Source organism: Rhinolophus hipposideros (genome assembly GCF_964194185.1).
Source record: "Rhinolophus hipposideros genome assembly, chromosome: 20".
Taxonomy (NCBI): domain Eukaryota; kingdom Metazoa; phylum Chordata; class Mammalia; order Chiroptera; family Rhinolophidae; genus Rhinolophus; species Rhinolophus hipposideros.
Genome location: NC_138066.1, coordinates 18,057,636 through 18,080,927, shown reverse-complemented (window position 1 = coordinate 18,080,927; position 23,292 = coordinate 18,057,636). Strand labels below are relative to the sequence as shown.

Below are 23,292 nucleotides of genomic sequence, written 5' to 3'. Positions count from 1 at the left end.
TTTGATGGCTTTGGCGGCTGACTGGGGTGGGGTGGGCCCCAGGAGGGAGTTGGAACAAGTCAGCCCCATGGCACACGTACCAGAGAGCTGCACGTGGTATGATTGTGGGTTCCCAGTCATCAGCGGGGCAGCAAAGGGCCTTTTGGTCCTGATCAAGCTCTCCTTGGTGTGGAGGAGGAGTCAGTACCTCCATCCTGCCCTGCTCCTTGTGATTGGGTATGTGGTACTTGTCCTTAAGTGAACTCGCACTTACTGAGCACCAGCTGTGTGCCAGCACTCATGTCCCAGGAAGGATGCAGTGGGCTTCTGGGGGGGTTGGGGGGGGTGCTGCTGACGCGGAGGACACGAGACAGCCACAGATCCCTCAAGCACTATGTTCCTGACCTTTCTGGGTCACGGGTCTCTGATAATTGGATAAAAGTCCAGACCCCATTTCCAGGGAAAAGCACACAACATTCTGCTTACCCAGTCCAGAGGGTTCCCAGATCTCCTGGAGCCCATCCATGGGCTTAGTTGAGAACCCCTGGGAGGAGGGAAGCAGTGCTGAGCAAGGGTAGAAGCAAGGTGGGGAGAAGGGGCTGCACAGGCAGAGGAGGGGAGGGAGAGAATTGGATGTGTGGGCTGCCAGTGGATTGAGGGATTGCTACCAGATGTTCCTTCTCTGCCTACCTGCAATGCCTGCTCTTTTGGGGGAAACCCGGGACTAGGAGAGGGAGAGCCAGGGCGCCCTCTAGGATGGCAGGCAGAAGGGACATCTCCAAAGTGTGAGTTCCCCAAAGGCTCAGATGGAGTGCCAGGTGGGACTGGGCCATGAGGGAGCCTGGTAAAGCTTCACCTTGTCCTCACTCTACCTGTCAAGACTTGCAGTGATCACTCTCAGCAAAATTCTCAAGGTGCTGGATGTACTGCATGGCTAACCAGCCTCAAACCTTCTGCTCCGGGTCGGACAACTTCCACCCACTTAACCAGAAGTGTCCAGAATTAACCCCTCACAAACTGGTGATCTGTGGGTTCATCCATGAGAGAGTGCAAGAGGTGGGGGTGGGGGGTGGAGAACTCTACCCTCACCTTTGCTTTGCCTTCTGCCTCTTAAGCCTGCCTTCCACTGTAACTAGAAACCACACAGGGATAGTTTCTGAACCGTCTGCCAAGGCCAGGCAGCAGCACTCATTACAGAAGCAGGCCAAGCATGAGGGCAGCCATGCTGCCCCGTAGATGCAGGTAGGGTGCATTTCTCTGCCATCCAGTAAGTCTCTGTGGCCATCTGGCCTGTGATCTCAGAAAAAGAAGGTCACGGCACAAGCTGTGCCCGCAGGCCTTCCTCAGCCTGCCCGACCTGGCCTCTTTCCCTGCAGATCTTCCACACGGATCCCCGCAGATGGTACGAAGGGACATCGGGCTCTCAGTGACACACAGGTAGGCCCAGCCAGGTGGGGTCGGGAGGGGGCACAGCTGGGCTGGGACCCACACGTGCCGCAGCCCTCACTGAGGGGTTACTCGTCGTCATAGTGGGGTCTGTCCTAATCCCTGTTTCTCAGTGCTCTTTGCCTCTGATCTGTCTGTCACCTCTGTGGACACAGCACGGCACCCACCTGGAGTCCCTGTCTGTAACCTGCAGCCATAAGGACTTGCTGGGGTCTCCTCTGTGCCTCCTCGGGTCTCTTCCTCAGTCTGCTGAGGGAAAACACAGGTTCCAGGAGAAACAGGGTCACAGTCTCTTGGAGGAGGAGCCGACAGCTTCTTCTGAACCCAGCTTGAGGTCGTGTGGGTCCTACCACTGGCCACTCATCAGAACCCATGGCGCTTGTTTGAAACTCCAGACTCCCGAGCCCTATCCCTGAGGTTGGGGATCTGGATTTCCAACAACTTGCCGTGACTGGCCCTCATACGTGTTGATGTGGGCTGATGTGGGCCCACGACATGGAGTGTCCAGGGGGTTGGCCTCAGCTCATGCAGCTGGTATGTGCTACAAGCGACAGGTCTGGCTGGCGTCTGGTCACCCAGACAATCAGCAGGACAGCGCCTTGGGTGTCTGTGCTGTTGTGAACACAACAGGGCACACTTGGCAAGAGTTTTGCATCCAGCCAGGGCCTGGAGTGTGAGCTGCACTTCAGCCTGTTTGGGAGGCCAGCTTGCAATTCTCACCCAGAGGGGGGAGTTCTGGGGGGGTGGAGTAATTAGCCTGAGGTCGCACTGCTAGGAAGACAGTGCTCAAGCCACCTGGCTGGCACTGGGGCACCTCTGAAGCCATGTCACGGCTGGGGTGTACCTGAGACCCCCGGGCAGAGCAAGCGTCCCAGTACCCCAGTTAGGCCCTGAGTGGAGATCCGAGGGCCTCCCTCGGCCATACCCAAGGTGCCAGTGCGATCTTCCCAGGGCCGAGAGATAGCTGCTGAGAGCGAGACCTTACACGTGGGGACCTCTTCTCCCCCATGAGCTGCATGCCTGTCAGCAGTAACCTCTCCAAGCTTCAGTTTCTTCCTTTGCAAATGGAACTTTCTCCGAGTTCTGTAATGAGGAGAAAAAGGGGTGATGTGCATCCCAGCTTCACATGTCCAGCAGTGGGGAGCGCATGGGGCTTAACCCGTGGCCCTCGCCTGAGAGAGGCCAGCGTCATCCAAGGGACACGGGATCAGCAGGTTGTCCATTTCGTGTTTGTCTCGACTGCACTTGGTTTCACTTGGTTTGCAGCTGCAATAGCTTGCCCCCAAGTCCTTCCCAGACTGCTGCTTCCTTCCACCTGGGGCAGCTTGTTCCAGAGGCTGCTCTCCAAGCAAGGCAGCAGCACCCCTCCTACCTAGTTTTGCCAGGTTGCCCCAGCCCACCCTGCTCAGGTTCTGGCTTTGGTTAAGTGACATCATAGTCACACACCCTCTTGGTTTTTAAACCCATGATCCAGGCCCGTCTCAGCAAGAAGGTCTAAGGTTTTTGGTCTAATCGTGGGGGAAAAAACTGTCCTGTGACCATTCCCCGGTCCCTGAAGGCTTTTATCCCACCTCCACCCACCTCACTACCACACCTGCCCCTGCTCGTGACCTATCATTTCAACCTACTTTCAGGATTTCCTTGTGGAGGGCATCTCGGGTACCACTGAACTGCTCGCCTTCCCCCTGGTGTTGACATGAGAGAGAGTTAAAGCTCAGCGAGTATGGGTCCCAGGGAGGCAGGATTGGGACACCTTAAAATACACTCCCTCGAGGGAGGCGGGTGCCTTCGTCCCAGCCCCCGGGAGCTTGCATCTTGGCTGGGTGGAGACAGGAGCATTTTAATGCCTCCTCCGCATCCCAGGCACTACACAATCACACAGCATAGCACGTGTGTGGTCTTCCCCAAGTCGCTGAGTGGTGAGAGTGTCGGTCCCGTTTGCTCCGAGGCCTCCCATAGCCAGTGGTCAGTAGGATTCCAACCTGGCAGGGTCAGACCCCACAGCCGTGCTCTTTCTCTTCTACTCTGCTCCGGTGGTCTCGTACAGAGAAGCCACGCAGCTCTCAGTTCAGAGACCTGGGGTCTGGCTCCTGCTGCACAGCAAGCATTCCAACTGTGTGAGCTCAGGAAAGTCGCCTAACATCTCTGAGCTGGCTTCCTTGCCTGTGTACTAAGACTCCCGGACCTGCCTAACTCCCAGGGGTGACTACAAGAATCCAATGAGCTAATGCTTGTAGATGGGTTAAAAGCTGCTTCTCATACTGTTGCTATTCATTCTGCTGTTACTATGACGTACTATGCTTTTAAAAATCCTTTCCTCCAAAAATGTGAGTTCTTTCTGCCCTTAGGCCTCAGCACCCTATGGAATGGCCTGGGGCTTTTTCTCTGGAAGATATGCCCACTCAGCTCCCCCCACCCCTTCCAGTCTATCTTGTGTTTTTTTAATTTTTTAATTTTGATTTGGTTTGGATTGAAACACATGCATATATTCAAAATTCAAGAGGTACAACAGGGTGTCTGTACAGAAAAGTCCCCTCCGGCTCATGTCCCCAGTCCTTCAGTTCCCCTGTAGGCAGATCTTGGCAGTTTCTTGTGTGTCCGTATAGAGATATTTTTATGCAAGCAAATACATATGTAGATTCTTCTGCTTCCTTTTTTTATTTTCACACAAATACTGCACACATTATATACACTGTTCTATACTTCCTTTTCTTTTTTAAATCGAGGCATAATTTATACAGAGCTAAGTGCACAAGTGAATTTTTATATATGTCTACACCCATGTACACCTCCTGAGTGAAGATTCTGGGGGTTCCAGCTCCCAGAAAGTTATCTTTGGCTCTTCCCGGTTGCTAGCGCTGCCACGCAGAGGTTACTGTTCACTTCTGTCATCGTAGATCAGAGTTTCTTGTCCTTGAACTTCATGTAAATGGAATCATGTGGTACTGTACCTCTGTGCACTGGCAGTGTAATTTGGAGATCGTTCCATGTTTGCACAGAAAGCATCCTTATTTTCCAGCTGCGTGGTGCTCAGTTGCAGGGATGGACCATGCTTTCTGTAGTCCGTCACTGACAACACCTAACCAGCGTGTCATTTCCAGTCTTTCTCTGCTACAAACACGCTGCCCGCAGGGCGTAACCTCGCCCATACATCAGTTGACACCCGTGGGAGTGTCTGTTGCATAAATTCCTAAGATGGGAATTGCTGGGTCAGAAGGTCTGCATACTTGTCATTTTGGTTGCTGTTGCCAAAAATTGCCTGCCAGAGAGCTGGAGTCAGTGACACCAATTTTGGGATTTTGACAATGATGATTTTGGGGCTGGGAAATCTGAATGTGGTTGGAAAGCGGGGACAGTGGTTCCTGGGTGTCCCTGCCCTCCCAGGGAGAGGGTGCCTGGGGCTCTGGGTTGGAACCATGTCTCTTGGTTTCCTGGGGGCTGTTTGGGGGCCCTTCTTTGTTCAGGTCCTGGTCTCCTGGCCCATGCGAGCATTTTTGTGTCTCCACCCCCTGCAGGTTCTCCACCAAGTCCTGGCTGTCGCAGGTCTGCCACGTGTGCCAGAAAAACATGATGTTTGGAGTGAAGTGCAAACATTGCAGGTGATGAGCAGAGGGTGAGGTGGGTGGGAGAAGGGAGCATACTTTTAGTTTAGTAACAGTCCTGCTACTTGATTCTTGACCTTAGGACAAGTCAAGAGTTCAAAGGGTTCCTATAAACCTCCTACCGTGTTTTCCCCAAAATAAGACCTAGCCGGCCCATTAGTTCTGATGCTTCTTTTGGGGCAAAAATTAATATAAGACCCAGTCTTACTTTATAATAATATAAGACCAGGTATAACATAATACAGCATAGTATAATATAGTATACTATATAATATTATATCTGGTTTTGTATTAATTTTTGCTCCAAAAGATGCATTAGAGCTGATGGTCCCGCTAGGTCTTACTCTCAGGGAAACACGGTATCTATATTCCCATTTAGCACACCAAGAGTGATCAGCTCTCTCTAGAGAGATGAAGGAAGCATCAAGCAAGGCAATCCCAGAAGAAGGGAATATTTGAGGTGGGCTGTGAAGAATGAATAGAAGTTTGCCAGGTAGACCAAGGAAGGAAATGAATTCCAAGCCAAGGGAGCATCTTGTACAAAGGCAGAGAGGAATGGGAAGATTATTCTGGAAACTGTAAGGCGTTCAGAAATTTGCCTTACTTTTTAGCCCATAAGGGATGGGAAACGGACAGGCAATGGTAAAAACGGAGCGATGGCTCATGGTACTTAGAGAAGGAAAGAATGTCGATTCACTACAAATCCACCTTTCGTTTTTCATACCATTGTGGTGTCTGGTAGGAGAGAAGGAAAAGGATGCGAAATAGTGTGGTGGGAGCAGAGTCGGTCCCCTGCTGTCTGGCTGCCCTCACCTTAACAGAGGATGGACGTGGAGTCTTTGCTCCCTCCCGCTTTGTGACTTGGGGCAAGGTACTTGCCCTTCCTGGGCCCCATTTTTATCATGTATACATCTGGGAAGATTATTCCAAGTCTCTTTGTCTGTCAGTATTGCTCTAAGAATCTGAGCTAGTATGTGTAAAAGCATGTGTGTTCCCGACAGACTGTAGGTGATGGGTCTCATGCGTGTCAGTTGGATAAATTGTGTTTTCCTGTTGACTCTTCTGACCACCGAGGAGATGCCAGAGCTTTCTCATCAGTCTTGGTCTGCTGTGGCTCCTGGCCATTTGGCTTTAAATTGGGGACCTCCAGCTCCCTTTCAAGTAATGCCTTTCATGTGGGGATGGTGATCCCTGAGCCCTGTGCTCTCCTGCAGTTGTAATGTAAGGTTGGTAGGGCCCCAAGTGTCAGCCCAGTTGATTAGTGAGAACCTGAGACACCATGCATCAGTCAGGACCAAAACGAGAACCTAGCTCTTTCCATTCCTGGCCCAGCCCTGCTGACCCTCTGACCACATGGCCCATGCTGGAATGTAGCAGGAGGGGCTGCCCCTGCATCCTTGGGATACTTGCGTGATACAGACATTCTTCTTGTAATTCATCTTTTTTTTTAAGTTCAGATTCCTCTGGAGCTTTCAGAACATGGGTGGAGGGTCTTTTCTCTAGAGAAGAAAAATAGATGTGTGCCTCACATGTGCCCCGGGAGCCCCATATGGCCCCATGCACTGACCCTGCCTTTTTCACCAGGTTGAAGTGTCATAACAAGTGTACAAAAGAAGCCCCCGCCTGTAGAATATCCTTCCTTCCAAGTGAGTGTTCTGCCCTTTCTCTCCTCCGCTTTCTGAATTGGGGGTGAATCTTCATTTTGATCTGTTCCCTGCTGATGGTCCCTCCACCCCCTTTTAAACAGTATCTAGGCTTCGGAGGACAGAATCTGTCCCTTCGGATATCAACAACCCGGTGGACAGAGCAGCCGAACCCCATTTTGGAACCCTCCCCAAAGCACTGACAAAGAAGGTACGTTGGATGATGGCCCGCGGTTTCTGGTGCTTCTGCCAGGAGAACCCCCGACCCTGCATGCTCTCTGTAACGCACCCCTAATGTAGAAGTCAAGCATGACAACACAGTCCAGACCCATGGCCAGAGGGTGGCCTTCAGGGACCCTGTCTTGAGCCATTTAACAGACTTCACATTTACATACGTGCAAATCATAGTTACATGCCCATAAGCCCCACTCCCTTTCTGAGCTCATATTTCACTGACTGAGTCAGGAACTTTTTCCATTGGTGTTTTCTTTGACCCTCACAATAGTTCTAAAAGGCACAGGCTGCCATTACCCCCATTTTACAGATGAGGAAACAGTACTGTGAGCGAGAGGCAGGCCCAGCCCCTGAGCCTGGGCTTTACTCACAATGCAGCAAACATGCCTTTGAACGTAATACATAAAAGTGCGTTTCTTTATAGAGCCTGGGGTAGATATCCTTTGCTAACTCAGGCAGGCGTCGTCTGCAGCTAGATTCTCCAAGGCCTGTGTTCCCCAGGAGGGTCTACAGACCTGTCATGGGCTCCCATGCACAGGTGTGCGTGGTATCTGCAAGGCGCCCATCCTGGTGACCATCCTGGCCTCCCCCAGGCCTCTGTGGGGGTGGCTATGTGTTTCAAGTGTGTTGTGTCCCAGCCCCAGGCCAAGGCTTAGCATGTAATTGCCTCCCTACTAAAGGGCTGTGTGACCGGCTGCTCCATGACCAGTGGGTCGGGCCAACCTGGGTAGAGGTTTGGGCAGAGACACGAGAGGCAAGTGGTGTGGCCAGATAATACTGCGGACCCTGAAGACGCAGCTGGGGCTGCATCTTATTGTCAAACAAAGGAGGCCAGCTGCTCCAGACCTGATGGCTCTTACGTTCCCTCTGCCTGAAATCCTCTCCCCAGAGTTTATACCTCTGAAATCCTCAGGGAGGCCTGGCCGCACCACTCCCCTCCCAGCATTCCTCTGACCTGATACCGCATAGTGCAGTCACCTGTTTGCTGTCCGTCTCCCCGGTGTGGGTGCTCTGGAGGGCAGAGCCATGTTGTCCTCCCGCGGGGTCCCTGATGCCTCATGGGTGCCTGGCACACAGCAGGCAGTGAGGAAATATTTGTGTCGAATGTTGAGCAAAGGAACAACCCCTTGAAGGCAGCAGCTGACACCCCTGCTTTATAGATAACACAGTGTGGCTCAGAAAGAGGAGGTGATTTGTCCGGGGTCATGCAGGTGCTGAATGCAGTAGCTGGGATGCAAACTGACTCGTGGCCACTGTCCCTGCCACGGCTGCCTGGCCCAGAGGGTCTGGGGCCTCGGCGTGGGATCCGGGCCAGGGAGTGCTCAGTGGATCCCGCTCCTTCCCCCTCTTTAGCTTGACGCCGGGTGGTGGTGGCTGTGCCTGGACAGTGAGGCCCACTGCATAGCTTTGGTAGGTTTCAGGGTCCACTGTGCTTCCCAGAGCTTTTAGGGCCTGCAGGATAGAAGCCCGTTCCACGTAGCATTTAACCAAATGTGGCCTGAACTTTTATGACCAAAGAATTCCTCCCCCACCCGTTGTTGTTTGGGTCAGAGAAACACTGGCCCAGGGTCCCACGTCACATAGTATCAGTCCCCCTGTCGTCCTCTCTCAGGTGGTCCTTTGGCCTTGCGAGGACCCAAACCACTGGGTGGGCCTCGCCAGCAGGTCTGCAAAAGAGTGGAGGGAGCACTTATGAGGCACCAGCTGTGTACCACATATTAAACAAGTACTCTTCAGCGGCTGAATTTAATTCATTAAAAAACCCTACTATGTGCTGGCTCAGAACCAGGCACTGGGTGTATAGCAGGCATGGCCCTTGCCCTCACAGGACACACAATGGTGGGAAAGACATTCTTCAGAAAACCACTCAAGATGCAGTTGACAAACCGTAGTTCGAGTGCCCTGATGAAAAGTACTGGGAGCTGTGGGAGGCTAAGAAGGAGGGGCATGGTCCCGGCCAGGTCATAGAAGGGCTTCTGGGAGGAAAGTATGTTTGAGCTGAAACGAGAAGGATTAGCAGGTAGGGGATGGGTGTTGAGGTGAGGGTTCTGTGCCCTCCTGCCCTCAAATATCAGACCAGTGGAATGTCAGGATGCCCTGGGCTGATCTCATCTGTACGTGGGGAAGGGAGGGTCCCCACCTGGGGTACGGGAGGCAGGCTGGGCAGGGTAATGACAGTCCCTGCCCACTTCCTCTGTCTCTGGTCCTGCAGGAGCACCCTCCAACCATGAACCACCTGGACTCCAGCAGCAACCCGTCTTCTACCACGTCCTCCACGCCCTCCTCGCCTGCCCCTTTCCCCACATCGTCCAACCCATCCAGTGCTACCACACCCCCCAACCCTTCACCTGGCCAGCGGGACAGCAGGTTCAACTTCCCAGGTACCACACCTCTGGTTTTTTCAGGACCGCAGGGATAGAGTCGGATTCCCCTTCTTAGCACACCCTAGCAGGCTCAAGGTCAAACATTGCCGCCACTGAGAGAGAACTTGCTGGGAGCCAGGCGCTGCACCGAGCTCAATTTCATTGCTGTGTTTGAACTTGATTAACAGCTCTGAGGTAGATGCTATTGTTGTACCCATTTTACAGACAGGGACACTGAGGTTCAGAGAGGAAGAGGCTTGCCCTGAGTTACACAGCCTGTAACTGGCAGAGCCAGTTGTAGCCATTGTTGTACCCATTTTACAGACAGGGACACTGAGGTTCAGAGAGGAAGAGGCTTGCCCTGAGTTACACAGCCTGTAACTGGCAGAGCCAGAATCAAAGCCAAGTCTATCTGATATGAACCCTTTATCCTTGACATAATCCCCATGCTGCCTTCCTGCTGGCTTCTCCTAGACATTGCTTATTCACTCAGGCTTCTGAGCTCCCAGGAAGCATTGCAGGCAACACAGGGAGCTGGGGCAGGCCCAGCAGGCCTGGGAGAGGGGATTCAGGGCTCTGTCACTTACCTGCTCTGTGATCTGGACACACTACTTAAATGGGAGCGATTGTTCCCTTTTCCGTAAAACAAGAGACTACCTGAAGTTGGAATTCCATTCTCCTCAGTGTGTGGACAAGGACAGAGTCGCCCTGGAGTGTGCATGCAGAACCAGACCTTACCAGAGCTGACCTCTGACTCTACCATAGGCACAGCTGCCCAGGATCCCTCCTCCGTGGCCAGGCCTGGGGTGTCCCCCCTCTCCAGGGAGCAGAACGAAGCCCCCTTGCCCATATGGGACTGAGCCTGGGCCTCCCTGGCAGCTCCTAGCAGTAGGTCTCGACCTGCAGTGTATTTCGTTTGGCAGCCTGGAGGAAGGAGGGGAGGCTGGGGTGGTCCAGGTTGCTCCCAGCCTAGCTACAGGCCCACTGCCGGCTTCAGCCCGTGGAATCCAGATCAGGCCCTAGGTGTCACTGGCCCCTGGAGCTCCAGGCCCAGGAGGATGGAAGTACAGCTCTTCCTGTGCCAGGGGCCCCAAATGGGGACACACGCAGCCAGCAGGAGGCTGGGCAACCTCATTGGGCCCGTCTCACCAGGGTTCCAGGGACTTCTTTTGGGGATGGTGTGAGACAGATTTTGTAGGAATCTTTTTTTCTCTTTTGCTATCCCTGCGCCTTACTAAGCACGTGGCTGGGTATCTCTGAACGTTAATGCAGTGTCCCGATCATACCCCTCCCCTCCCTGCGATTGAGCGATGGCCTATTTGATTAGCCGCTTCTCCCATTCTGTTCTGTCATTAATATGCTCTGAAACTGGGCCTTTTGCTAAACCTTCTAGTTTGGGTTTTTCTAAAAGGAAGGGCCTGCTTGAAAAACAACAACCACAGAAAAAGTCCTTTTTGTGATGTTAGCCAGAGCTTCTCAGCTTTCCCTGATGTTCCTGCCTGGGCCCTATGTCCCCTGCACAGAGCCCTGACTCTCTCCCAGATCTGTTATCGCTCTGGTCGTGGCAGTGCCCAGGGCTGGGCTGGCTTGGTGGGGAAGCTGGGGAAAAGTCTCCTACCATCCACCGGAGCATTTCAGCTTATCTTCAAGGATCAACCGGGGCAAAGGTTATTTATACCCCCATTTTACAAATACAGCAACTGGAGAGGCTGATCACCTTCCCAAGGCCTCAGAACCTAAGTGGCACAACTGGGGTTAGAAGGGTGCGGTGTCCGAGTCCAGATCCCCAGTGTGTGCCCTTCAATCATCCTCAAAAGAGATTTTTTTTTCCTGGATGGTGAGGTCTAGTCGCTGAAGCCTCAACATCTCCAGGTGTGAATGTGGGCCAGAGGGAAAGGCCATTCTTCCGTACACAGAATGGTTAAATGTTTTCAGAATCACCGTGTTTCTCCCCACTGTGTTCCACCCTCCTGGGCTCGGACACATTGCAGAGAAGTGGGCCCAAATGTGAATGGGATTGGCCAGGGCTCTGCAGCACGGTGGCTGTAGACTGGGTCTCTGGACCCCAGTCCTCCAGTGCAAGCCACTTCCCCTCCCGTAGGCTCCAGCCAACACCCATTTTCTCCTACCTCTTTTTTCCTTCCTGCCTTGATCATCCTGTCCTGGCCAGGCTCACCTGGCACGGGGCAGGGCAGGTGGAGCAGGCCTGCCCCAGCCCGATAACCAGCCCCTCCCTCCCAAGTCTATGCCTGTGTCCCTTCCCCCCTCACTGCATTTGCTGTTCTGTGTGTGACTCACCTCCTCTTCTGTTTAAAGCTGCCTACTTCATTCATCATAGACAGCAGTTTATCTTCCCAGGTGAGTCCTTTGCATGGTTCCACTAACTGTCCCTTGTTGTGACCCCTCTATCCAGCCCACCTGGGTGCCCTCTCCCTGGGCACCTTGGAGGTGCTTGAGTCTCCCACCCACCTATTTTGAGAGCTGACTGTCTGTTGAGGCTGGACAAGGGAACAGGGTGAGTAGTAGCCTTGAGACTAGCCCTTCACAGGGGCAATGCCTTGCTAGGAGGCATTATGCCTGTCCATCCTTTTGCACAGAGACCACAGGCAACTTGTCCAGGGTCACACAGCCAGGAGGTGGCAGAAATACGATTTGCATAACGTTCAGAGAGGACTTTTTGCTGATGCCTTATGAGCATCTGTCATGATATCTTTTGTTACAACAACAAGAAAACTGCTACTCTATCTACTAGCAGAAGGGGAAGCTAGTAGTACAGGAAGGTCTGTGCTTCAGTCATTTGGGGGAGTGCATCTTCCAGAGCCTTTGGCGCACGACGCCATCTGCTGGCCATCATTGGAAATGCCTCCTTAAGGCAGAAAGGTTACAGGAAAAACTTTAAATTCAGTAAGATAATCTCATTGATTCCCTTACACAAAAATTGCTTTGCATACCTTACAATGTGCCAACCTTTGCATTTGACCGTATTCATGCCCCTAAAGAGTTTATATGATTAGTATTTATTTCTCAAGCTGAAGGTGACAATCATTATAAGTAGTAATCTGCAACTTTTAATTCTTAATTTAGCCATGTGAAAGTTCTGTGTGTTTTAGGGAAAGACTGTAACTCATTTGGTTTTTTACTGGGTTAAAGAAGCCTGTCCTGAAGTCATGGCGTTTTGCTTATTCCAGGCTTTTCGATTCCCCAACCCAGCTCTATTAGGGGAGTGACATGAAGCATTTGTCAGTTCTTGCAGGACCATGTGATTTTGCAGGCGTGTGCAAGTGGGATGGGGTCAGGGGCTGGCTTCCTGATTTCATACCCATTTTTGCTTTGGTTTCCCTCCAAGAGCCTCCGTGATTACTAGTTCTAGGATGGTGTACAGGGGGGGTACCTGAAAGCATTGGGAAAACATGGTTCTTCTTCCAGAAGGGAAGCCAGTTTGGGAAGGTCTGCAGGCTTCAGACCTCCAGAACGGTTTGTCTTGCTCTGAAGATATTTTAGGGGGAGAGGAGGACAATATATTTCTATTAAAACAAACATGGACACGTTTTGGGAGTAGAATGCAAAGTATGTTCTTAATATTTTAAGGAAAAATATGAGGCTTCAGAGACATTTTGCCCTCCCACCTGGGGTGCAATGTCTTCCTGAACCCCCACTCCCCCACCCATCCCATTTTCCACCTTCCCCCACCATGCACACACACGTCTGTTTCTTTTGTGGAAACATTTGAGTAGTGTTGGATGGGTAGAAATGTCAGGCCACTCTGACAGTCTGTGGACATGATACAGTGATGTCTCTAGGAGGCCTTGGCAGAAGCTTCCAGGGTCCAGGATCCCTCAGCAACCGTGCACAGGCTGTTGGGCGCATGTGTGCGTTTCCCTGATAAGAAGGCCCACAGCCTCAGTCAGATTCTTCAAGTCTGTGAGGTCCCTGAGATGTCGGGAACCTGTGTTTCAGAGGACCTTCAGGGTGGCCTTGGAGAAAGCTCTAGAGGGCGCTCGAGAGAGGTGTGATGGTGTGATGGCTGGTGGGGAGGCTGTTTGTCCTGAAAGGCAGGGCGAGGCAGCTGATTAGCCTGAGCCACAGCCACCTGCAGTCTGTCTCCTTTTGCTGATAACAGTGGAGGGAGCGAGGGACCCACCCAGCCCTGGGGCTGCCAGCCTCCCTGTGTGAGATTAGAGGGACTAGAGAGAAGACAGAGGCAGGCAGCAGCAGCAGCCATGGAGGGTTTGGCCCGTGACACCTTAGTTCCACCCTAGGGTGAGGAAGGTGCTGCTTTCGGAGTGAAAACTGGGAAAGCGCCAGGCTTGGGTCAGCCCTAGCTGCCCTATGGATGGACTGCTTTCTTCCTCTCACCTGAGACCTGCTGCACCAGTGCCCCAAACCCAGAGGCTGAGGGGGTGGGGCCCCCACCAGAAATTCTTAGCAGTTGTGCCAGGCACCAGGTGTCCCTAACAAGCTACCTGAGAGTCCTGCCTTCGGCCTGAGTGAAGGAGTCTCACTACTTTGAGGGGTTCACCACCAGCCCCTGCCTCCAAGCAGAGCAGGAGCGCCTAGCCCACATGTGCAGCAAATAGTAGCCCAGTTTGTTTTCGCTACTTGCTTATATGAGGCAGTTTGGCCACAGGGAAATGGTGTTAACTGAGAAGTCTCAACCTCCTCGCCTACCTAAGGTCCCCGCCTGGGACAAACCAACTACTGTGGAGGCTGCTTCCATGTTCCATTTTATGAAAAGCACAAGGTGGCCTGAGTGGAGATGGCCTGGAGAACACACGTATAGCCCTGTGAGGGGGCTGCTCAGGGAGAACCCGCTTCCCTGCATGAAAACATTGTGTCTTTTGGTGGGAATGGGGAGATAATCTCATGCTTTGTATTTGCTTTTTGTTTCCTCCAGATATTTCAGCATTTCCACAGGCAGCCCCATTCCCCGATGCAGCGGACAATACACGGTAGGCAGTCCTATGCTGTGTCCCCTGTCTCCTCCATGAGGGCTTACGAGAGCCGGACCCACAGCCCTGACCATCTCCCACCCCACGCGCCTTTAAATCTCTGACCTCCCACTCCACACATTGCCATCCGTGTACCTGGGCCAGCCAGATGGCAAAGTCCTTGGGCTAATTCACTCTCTGGGCATGTGAACTCAGCCAGAAGGGTTTTATCAGCCTCCTATCAGTGCAGTGAACATCGGATGGGACTGTAAACCTGGAGATGTCTTGTGACCCAGGAGGAGGGGGCAAAGGGCACTCAGAGTTAGAGAAACCTACTCAAAAGAGCTCCTGTTTATGGAGCTATTTCTCCATGTCAGGCTACGCCCAGTACCTGTCTCGCATTCCCAAGTAGGTCATGAAGTACGTGTCATCCTCAATGTACAGGTGGGGAAGTAGCTCAGAGAGGTTAAAATAGTGCATAAAGTCACACAGCTAGGACGCAACAGAACCGATTCTCAAGTCGAATTTCAAGTCCTGTGCTTGTACTGGGAACTTCCATAGTGGTTGTCAGATTTGATAGGCCTTGGTGGTTACTGCCTACCCTTCATTCCCACCAACCTCAGGTGAAGGGAAAGGGAATTAGGGCCTGGTCCTCGGCCTCCTGACTGTTTCCACAACATCCACGCTGCCTTACCCACAGCTAAGTGGGTTAAAGTACAGATCCAGGCCTGGCCTTTCTCAACCTCACATGGGGATTCCCTGCCCAGCTGAGAGAAGAATAGCCCATGCTCAGGGTCTCCTTGACAAATCCTGTTTTACTCCTAGGCTTGACGACCAACCCAAAGCAGACGTGTTGGAGGATCATGAAGTGGAGGTGAGCTACTCCTCTCCCTGCTGCTCTCCCTCTCCCCGTCTCAGCACATGGAGGGGGCTGGGCAGTACGTGGGCACCGGGCAAGGGCTGTCACAGGTGCCTGCTGCAGCAGATGTGGGCAGATGTGCACAGCAGGGAAGACTGATGAGGAATGCCATGAAGCCAGCTTCCTTTTGCTTTCCTGTTTGGGAGGCTAAAATAAGCTCTTTAATTCCCATGGTTCCCACCCCCAGCCCAGAGGAGACTGCTTCAGTCTGTCCGTCTGCGGTGGGGCCACGTATCTGTTGTCAAAGTTCCCCTGGTGATTCGGATTGTAGCCGGGGCCAAGAAGCATAGCCGTGACCCTTGAACCAGGGGTGTAAGCTGAGCCTGGCTCCCTGCAGTGCAGTGTGGCTTAGAGTGTTCGCAGACTGACTCTTGCCTAGGGGAGAGCCAGAAACTGTTTAAACAAAAGAACACCCAGAAAGAATGAATGTGATTAAATTATTCCTGCCAGGGGATGTTAACGCTCTTCCCTGGTGATTAGGGGTCACTCATACGTAGATCTTGGAGCGTTAGGGGGAAGAAGGACCTCAGAGCCCACCTGGGCGAAGGGCCATAGTTTGGAGATAAGGACACGGAGACCCCATGGTACTAAGTGACCCACCTGCTGGCCCAGCCAGCCAGTACAGAGCCGCACCTAGAACCCTGGTCTCCTGACCCCATGCCTCTCCTCCTCCCTTACCTGGCTGGGGATCTGGCTGAGCCCAGATCTGCTGCCCCCCTCTATTCCTTGCTCCTGTCCTTCCAGGCCGAGGAGCCGGAGGCTGACAAGTCAGAGGCAGAAGACGAGGACGAGATAGATGACTTACCAAGCTCCCGCCGGCCCTGGCGGGGCCCCATCTCTCGCAAGGCCAGCCAGACCAGTGTGTACCTGCAGGAGTGGGACATCCCCTTTGAGCAGGTGGAGCTGGGCGAGCCCATCGGGCAGGGCCGCTGGGGCCGGGTGCACCGTGGCCGCTGGCACGGGGAGGTGGCCATCCGCCTGCTGGAGATGGACGGCCACAACCAGGACCACCTGAAGCTCTTCAAGAAAGAGGTGATGAACTATCGGCAGACACGGCATGAGAACGTGGTGCTGTTCATGGGGGCCTGCATGAACCCCCCCCACCTGGCCATCATCACCAGGTAACCCAGCCCCTGGCCCTGCTGGGGTGGCCGCCTCAGCCTGCCCTTCCCCGGGAGTCCCCTTATTTACGTGGATGCCCTGGAGGGCGTGGAAGTTTTTGTTTTTAAATTTGTTCTGCGATTATAGTTGACATACATGATTATGTTAGTTTCAGGTATACAACATAGTGTATATTTGTACGCCTTACGAAGTGATCGTGGTAAGTCTAGTACCCATCTGACACCGTACCTAGTTGTTACAGTATTGACTCTAGTCTCTGTGCTACACAGTTTATTCCATGACTGGTGTTTTTTTTGGAGCTGGCAATTTGTATTTTTTAATCCCTGTCACCTTTTTCGGAAGGCATGGAAGTTTTAGTGTAGACAGGTATAAGGAAGGAAACCAAAAATGGGGTATAAATTCCCCTATCATAAAACCCCATTGATGTTAACAATAAATAAATAATAAATAAAGTGATACCTAAGGAGAGAAAATTTCAAATGTCCCAGAAAGGTACAAAGTAAAAAGCAGTCTGCTCCCACGCCAACTGGGTGCCTCTCCCTACATGTGGATACTGTAAACAGTTCCTTACCATGCCTTCCATTAAAATAATGAAGTTTGCATACGAGATCAGACAATCAAGTTTATGAACTCATCCTAGAAAAAGTGCTACATACCTCATTTCTGAATATCACTATAGTCACCTTCGAAGTACTCTCCTTGGGAAGCTATGCACTGACGCCAGCACCTAGTCCACCCTTCAAAGCAATTGTGGAATTCTTTTTCTGGAATGGCCATCAGAACTGTCATTATATTACCCTTGATGTCCTGAATGTCATCAAAATGTCTTCCTTTCAATATTTCCTTTATCTTTGGGTAAAGAAGGAAGTCATTGGGGGCCAGATCAGGTGTGGAGGGAGGATGTTCCAATACAGTTCTTTGTTTACTGGCTGAAAACTCCCTCGCAGACAGTGCCGTGTGAGCTGGTGCATTGTCGTGATGCAAGAGCCATGAATCATTGGCGAAAAGTTCAGGGCGTCTAACTTTTTCACGCAGCCTTTTCAGCACTTCCAAATAGTAAACTTGGTTAACTGTTTGTCCAGTTGGCACAAATTCATAGTGAATAATCCCTCTGATACCGAAAAAGGCGAGCAATAGCATTGCAACAAGTTCACGAACTTAATTGTCCGACCTTGTATATTCACGTTTTGAGACTGTTTATCGATTCCTTTGTAAAAATACACAGCAAAGATCATACTGATTCACACCTTGCTTTCTTCACTGGTGTGCAGGTCTCTCATATTCTTTTTAACACCTGCACAGTATTCCCATGACATGGTTGAACCCAGCGGCGTGCTGGTAAATGTTTAACAACCAGCTCTTGGTGGTGTGGAGGGAAGCTCTGATTGGTGGCACTGTTTACATACTCTCACCTCAGTTAATTTCAAGCTACCGACATGATGTCACTTGAAAATGGAGTGGAATTGGGAAGAGAGTCTCACAACCAGGTTCTGGGTTCTCTCTCGAGCTGATCACTGGTCATTCCTTAATGTAACCCATCCTCTCTCACTGGACACTTGATCATAATGAACAACCTCATTTCTATATCTCGGTGACCTGTGAGTATGTGTGCTGCGCTGGGTCAGAGGATGTGTGTGTAATGTTTTGATGTACACTGTCTGTCTCTAGTCCGGAAAGTATTCACCAGTTTCCTCTCCCACCATCAGTGTATGAGTGTCCCTTCCCCCCAGCGCCAAGGGATATGAAACAGAAACATTTTTGCCCATGGCATTGAAAAAGTTGTTGTTGGGTGTTTACTTCTTAAATCAAGAGAAAAACCACGGGAGGTTAGAGAAGAAATTTCATAATATACATGGAGGTTTTAGGAAGAAACGAAAAATCATTTTAATCCCATCAACCAAGAGAACCTTTGCTAATATTCTGATGACATTCCCTGTAGCTTGGTCCTGTGCTTTGAAAAACACTTTCCACAAGCAAACTATATTTACTAAGTAAAAATTTCCATTTTGCTTGTTTATCCAGAGGCGTAAGGAACCACGCACCACAACTCCTGAGCAGTGTGAGATGGCCAGGCCATCTCTCCAAGGGGACAAAATTCCAGGCCCCCAAGCATGATGCTTTAGGGAGCCTTAGTGCAATTAGACCAGCTTCGCAATCCCTAAATCCCACTCCCCGCAGCGCTGTCCATGCATGCCTGCATCCATCCTTCCGTCTCTCGCCCACCCAGTTCCATAAAAGATCCGAGTCTGCTTAAAGGGAATACATATAATAACATAGCAAAACATTCATTAACAAAAAAAGTGGAACATCTGTTAGAATACGCTGAAGGTACTAGAATACAGATAAGGAACCATTCTCCAGTATTCCAGACCCCTTGCCCTATTCCCAAAGTCTCTGAGCCTCCCAGAATCTTATCTCCTTGGAAACTTTCCCTAAAACCTAGCTCTTTCCTCATGTGGCTTAAGTCACCTTCTCCCTAGAACAGGAGAAGGAACCACACATTCTCTCTGGGTCCTTCCTCACCCCAGGTTTTAGGGGTCGATGTAGATGGAGACACCAAAACACGAGCCCCTTATCCGAGAATCACTCTGACGCTTCTGACAGCCCCTTCTACTCCTCACACACTCGATTGTAATAAAATCCCTGTGATCAGGAACTTACCAGGAGCCCCAGAGCCCCAGTGTTGCCCGTTCATAGCCCTAAAAGGCTCAGTTCCCCCCGTCTGAATTTGAGTGGGCGTGTTCCTACCTTGAACCCACCAAGGGTGGGCTGCTTTGGGTCACCAGGAACCTAAGTGAATTGGGTTCTAGGGTGGGCAGGCTCTGGGACTCAGGAACGGAGTACATGCGACTATGTTTTTGTACATTCAGGCCAGGCCCCAGAAGGAATGGGCATCAGGCTTGGTTAAGAACAAGGATTCTGACACCCACAGTCCGGGGTTTGGAGAGAGCCCTCCAGAGGCCAGCGGGCACAGCTCTCCCCATGGCTCCTCCTGGGCTCCACAAGGGCCGGGGTCAGGCTGCTCTGGCCCCAGACCTCTGCCTGACCCCGCCACTCTCGACAGCTTCTGCAAGGGGCGGACGTTACATTCATTTGTGAGGGACCCCAAGACATCTCTGGACATCAACAAGACCAGGCAGATTGCTCAGGAGATCATCAAGGTAAAGGGGCGCCCCCTGCTCTGTCTGCTTGTGCCAGGGTGGTGGTGGCTGCTTTGTCTCTCCCCTTAGCTCAGGTGCCTTAAGAGTGGGACCCCATCTCCTTCCCTCCGTCCACATGTTGTCAAATTGGAGCCGCAAGCTGGACACTTGGTCAGCAGTGATAGAATTGAATTGGTCAGGGAGAAACACCAGGCTTTAGAGACAGATGGCCCGAGTTTGAATCCTGGCCATACCAGCTGTGTAGTCGCACACTTTGGGCAGGCCAGTCAGCCTCTTTGAGCCTTGGCTTCCGCCCCTGTCACGTGGGGGTACCAACATAATTTCCCTCGTTGGAGTGATCCAAGGCTAACAGCATAGTCCACGGAAGGAGCCGCGCTGGTCTGTGATGGGAAGGGGTTCAAGTTTCATGACAGACCCTCAGGCTCAACGCAGACAGCCTTTTGTCTTTCCTTCTTCCTTTTCAGAGTAGTTAAATAAAAATGAAAGAAATGCTTATTTGTTGCTTTATTTAGCAACAGGCCCAGCTAAAATCTAGAATGCTGTCGGGTAACGTTCCTCTTTTCTTGTTTTTGTTGAAAAGCTTCTCTTAGCAGCTCTCCCCATGTTTGTGCCCCTTTCCTGTCTTTCTCCTTTGTCTTCTTCTTCCTTCGCTCTGCCATCTTTCCTTTTTTCTCCCTCTCTCCTGCCTTCTGTCCATTTTGTGTGGATGTCTTTTGAAAGGAAAAGATAAAAATCACCGTGACTTTTATGGACAAACCAGGATTTCCATGCGACTTTTTCATGTGGCTGAGCTAATGAATTAAACTTTTGAATCCCCCAAACCAAAATATCAAATTTATACTTTCAATTGAGTCTGTCTCATTTCAGAGAAGTTGGAGAGAGCTGCAGAATGTCATATCTACTTCATGTTGTCCCCAAACTTGCTAGGCCCTGCTCCCCACTCTGCCCTCCTCCCCCAGATGGTTTGCTGTCCTTATTGTCAGAACACTGAGCCATCTGAAAGATTCCAGTGCAGAAGAGAAAAGTTACTCAAAGGTTTTGGAGCTGTGGAGCCAGAAGCCACCTCTGCTGGCTTTTTTGTTTTTTATCGTGCTGAAAAACTACCCCTTCTCCCTTGTGCTGGGAAATTTTAAGCCACTTCCTTTTGTACTCATTTCTGATGTCTTGAGGTTCAGAATAGGGTAAGAGGGGACTGACCTTTGGTTAGAGGGTTTTCAGTTTGAGGGGCACTCTGGAAACACTGTGAAGTTACGAGAAGGGAGGAGAGTTTGTATTCTAGACCCCGGTGTTGCATCCTGTCGCCCTAAGCTGGTCTCTTGCGGCAGTGGCACCTGTTTTATAAACAAGGCCCACAGAGGTACAGTGACTTGTCCTGTCACACAGCTGGTCCCTGTTCAATACAAGGTGGGGTCTTTGGCTCTCTTTGTCCACTGAGGAAGGCATGTGCACTTGGCTTGGTTTGGGGAATGGGCGGATAGTTTAAGAAGGATTGTCTTGCATTCAGGACAGCGTTTTGGGAAGGAGCAAATCACACTTTCCTGGAACTCCCTGCTTCCATGGCAGGATGACAGCTCTCAGGAGGCCTGAGGGAAGTGGCCACAGGGGACCCCACGTCCTCCCGTCTCTTGCAGAAGAACATCTGTCTGGTGTAAATTCTTCTCTGCCACTCTCCAGACCCACTTGGACTGAGCTCTGGCCTTGGCTGAGTTCTGTCTGGTTCTGCCTCACGCTCATTCTTTCTACTTCCTAATGGTGGCTTATTTACCTTTCTACTCCTTACCCCAAATAACTTTAAAGCCAGGGAGATTTCTTAGGTGTGACGTTCCCTCGAGGCAGAGATTGGGAAGTAGATTTACATGTGCTCTTCCTAAGCTATCAGGAACTGGCATTTTAGTTGTGACATCTTGCCCCTATCCCCAAGGGCATCAGGATACACAGGAGTCTGGTTTGACCTTGGATCCAAGGTCAGCTTTGACCTTGGATGAGGTCATGCCTGTGTCAGGTCACCCGCATCCCATCCCAGTGTTCAGTCCACAGAGAGTGCTGGTTAGAAATCACTGACCTCTCCCCCTTTTGCTTGACAGATGAGGAAACAGGCTTAGAGAAGCCAAAGGTCCAGGGCCACACAGCAAATTAGTATCTAAGCTAAGCTAGAACTCGGACCGCAGGTTTCAGTCTTAGTTGAGGACTCCTGTCACAGCACAGATATTGGGACCTCCTGAACTTGGGAACTCCCTCTGTGTGAATTTCTCTCTGTTCCTGCCCTGCCTGAGGATACAGGCCAGCTGGTCAAAGCCCCACAGAGACCCCAGATCACTCAACTTGTCTGTGACTTAACGTGGATAGTATCATCCTGCTTTCTATACTTCCTGACCTTCCAGCTTCCTGCCTATCACCCTCTCCACACCTCACACCTTATCCAAGTATAAGGTGGACGTTGGAAAGCACAGTGGCATGAAAAGAGCACAGACAGGCCTGACACCAGGTCTCAGCCATGCTGTTTAACTGCTGTGTGGCCTGGAGCCGGTGACTTCCTCTCTCTGAACTTGGTGTCTTCATCTGTAAAGCGAAGATAATTACACGGCATCAGATGGCAAAGAGTAAATGAGGGGCTTTGGGTAAGGCATCCAGCTCAGGGCCTGGCCCAGGCAGACGCGAAGTCACCGTCACTCGTCCTCCCTCCCGCTAACTGATACGAGGCTCACCATCTTCTAGGGCATGGGGTATCTACACGCCAAGGGCATCGTGCACAAAGATCTCAAATCCAAGAATGTCTTCTACGACAATGGCAAAGTGGTCATCACGGACTTCGGGCTGTTTGGGATCTCAGGCGTGGTCCGCGAGGGACGGTAAGCTGGCCGTGGTGTCTGGACGGAACAGGGAGGAAGTGGGTGGAGCTGGGTGGGCCTGAGTCCAGCTGAGGTCTGGACACTTGCTGAGGAGCAGCCTTCCCTGTAGGAAAGGCCAGGTGTGCTTTGGGCCTGTCCTTGTGGTCCTGGTCCAGAATCAGAGTCAGGTGATGTTTAAGTCCCTCATATACTTGATTCTTAGGCTGACCCCTTGGGGGCTGGGCCCCCTCACTCATATTTACCCCGTCGGGCAGAGGACCAGGGTTCAAGTCTCCAATATGAAGAAGAGTGTCAGATTTTATTTCCCCAAGTCTTAAAGAGGTGGGGGTGCAGAGAAAGGCTCCCCGCCGAGCATCTGCGAGAGCCCCAGGGAGGAGAGTAGCAGCAGGGCTACTGTGACATACACAGGCACATCTGATTTTCTGCATGGAGATGTATTCCACTCTCCCAGAGTAGAGAATCAGGCACCTGCAAATGCAGCTCCCTGCCAGTACCCCTTCTTGGCCTGCTTTCCTAGGAAAACCTGGTTGTCACTCTTCTGTAAACATTGCCTAATCGCGCCGGTGCCTTTGCTGCTGCTGGGGGCCTTGTGTGGGGAGTAGGCTAGCCCTGGAGCAGATGTGTGCCAGACAGGCCTCTTTGCTACCGGCTTTGTCCTTGACCTGCTCTCCTTGCCCTTGACCTTTTTGGTCTCCAGGCGTGAGAACCAGCTGAAGCTGTCACACGACTGGCTGTGCTACCTGGCCCCTGAGATCGTGCGCGAGATGACCCCCGGGAAGGATGAGGATCACCTGCCGTTCTCAAAAGCTGCTGACGTCTATGCATTTGGGTGAGGAGGCCTGGGGCTCTGAGGCCACAGAGAGGGCCCTGCTAGACATAGAGGGCAGGGGGAGGTGTGTTTTGAGTCCTAGCTTGTTGGGTGAGTGATCACATCCTTGACCTTCCCTCTCCTCCATCTGTAAAATGGGAGAATAATGGCACCTCCCCAGTAGGGTTGTTTCATGAGGACAAGGTTAGGTAATTTCTGGTGTCAGTCTCACCTATTG

General features: G+C 51.6%; 1 protein-coding gene across 4 annotated transcripts in view; it reads left to right on the top strand.

The window, feature by feature from the left end:
• KSR1 (kinase suppressor of ras 1) overlaps positions 1–23,292 on the top strand; it is a gene marked incomplete at its 5' end in the record, with an annotated part of 144,391 nt that overhangs the window by 106,805 nt on the left and 14,294 nt on the right. For 2 of the 4 annotated variants that reach the window (XM_081028635.1, XM_081028636.1), the window contains 11 exons: positions 1,327–1,416; positions 4,941–5,024; positions 6,612–6,673; positions 6,775–6,881; positions 9,117–9,285; positions 14,162–14,216; positions 15,021–15,069; positions 15,859–16,235; positions 19,301–19,397; positions 22,113–22,246; positions 22,944–23,075. In XM_081028635.1, coding sequence (XP_080884761.1) covers positions 1,327–1,416; positions 4,941–5,024; positions 6,612–6,673; positions 6,775–6,881; positions 9,117–9,285; positions 14,162–14,216; positions 15,021–15,069; positions 15,859–16,235; positions 19,301–19,397; positions 22,113–22,246; positions 22,944–23,075 — 1,356 coding nt within the window. Of the gene's footprint in view, positions 1–1,326; positions 1,417–4,940; positions 5,025–6,611; positions 6,674–6,774; positions 6,882–9,116; positions 9,286–11,583; positions 11,626–14,161; positions 14,217–15,020; positions 15,070–15,858; positions 16,236–19,300; positions 19,398–22,112; positions 22,247–22,943; positions 23,076–23,292 lie in introns of all 4 variants that reach the window. The other 2 variants (XM_081028633.1, XM_081028634.1) reach the window with 2 other exon arrangements.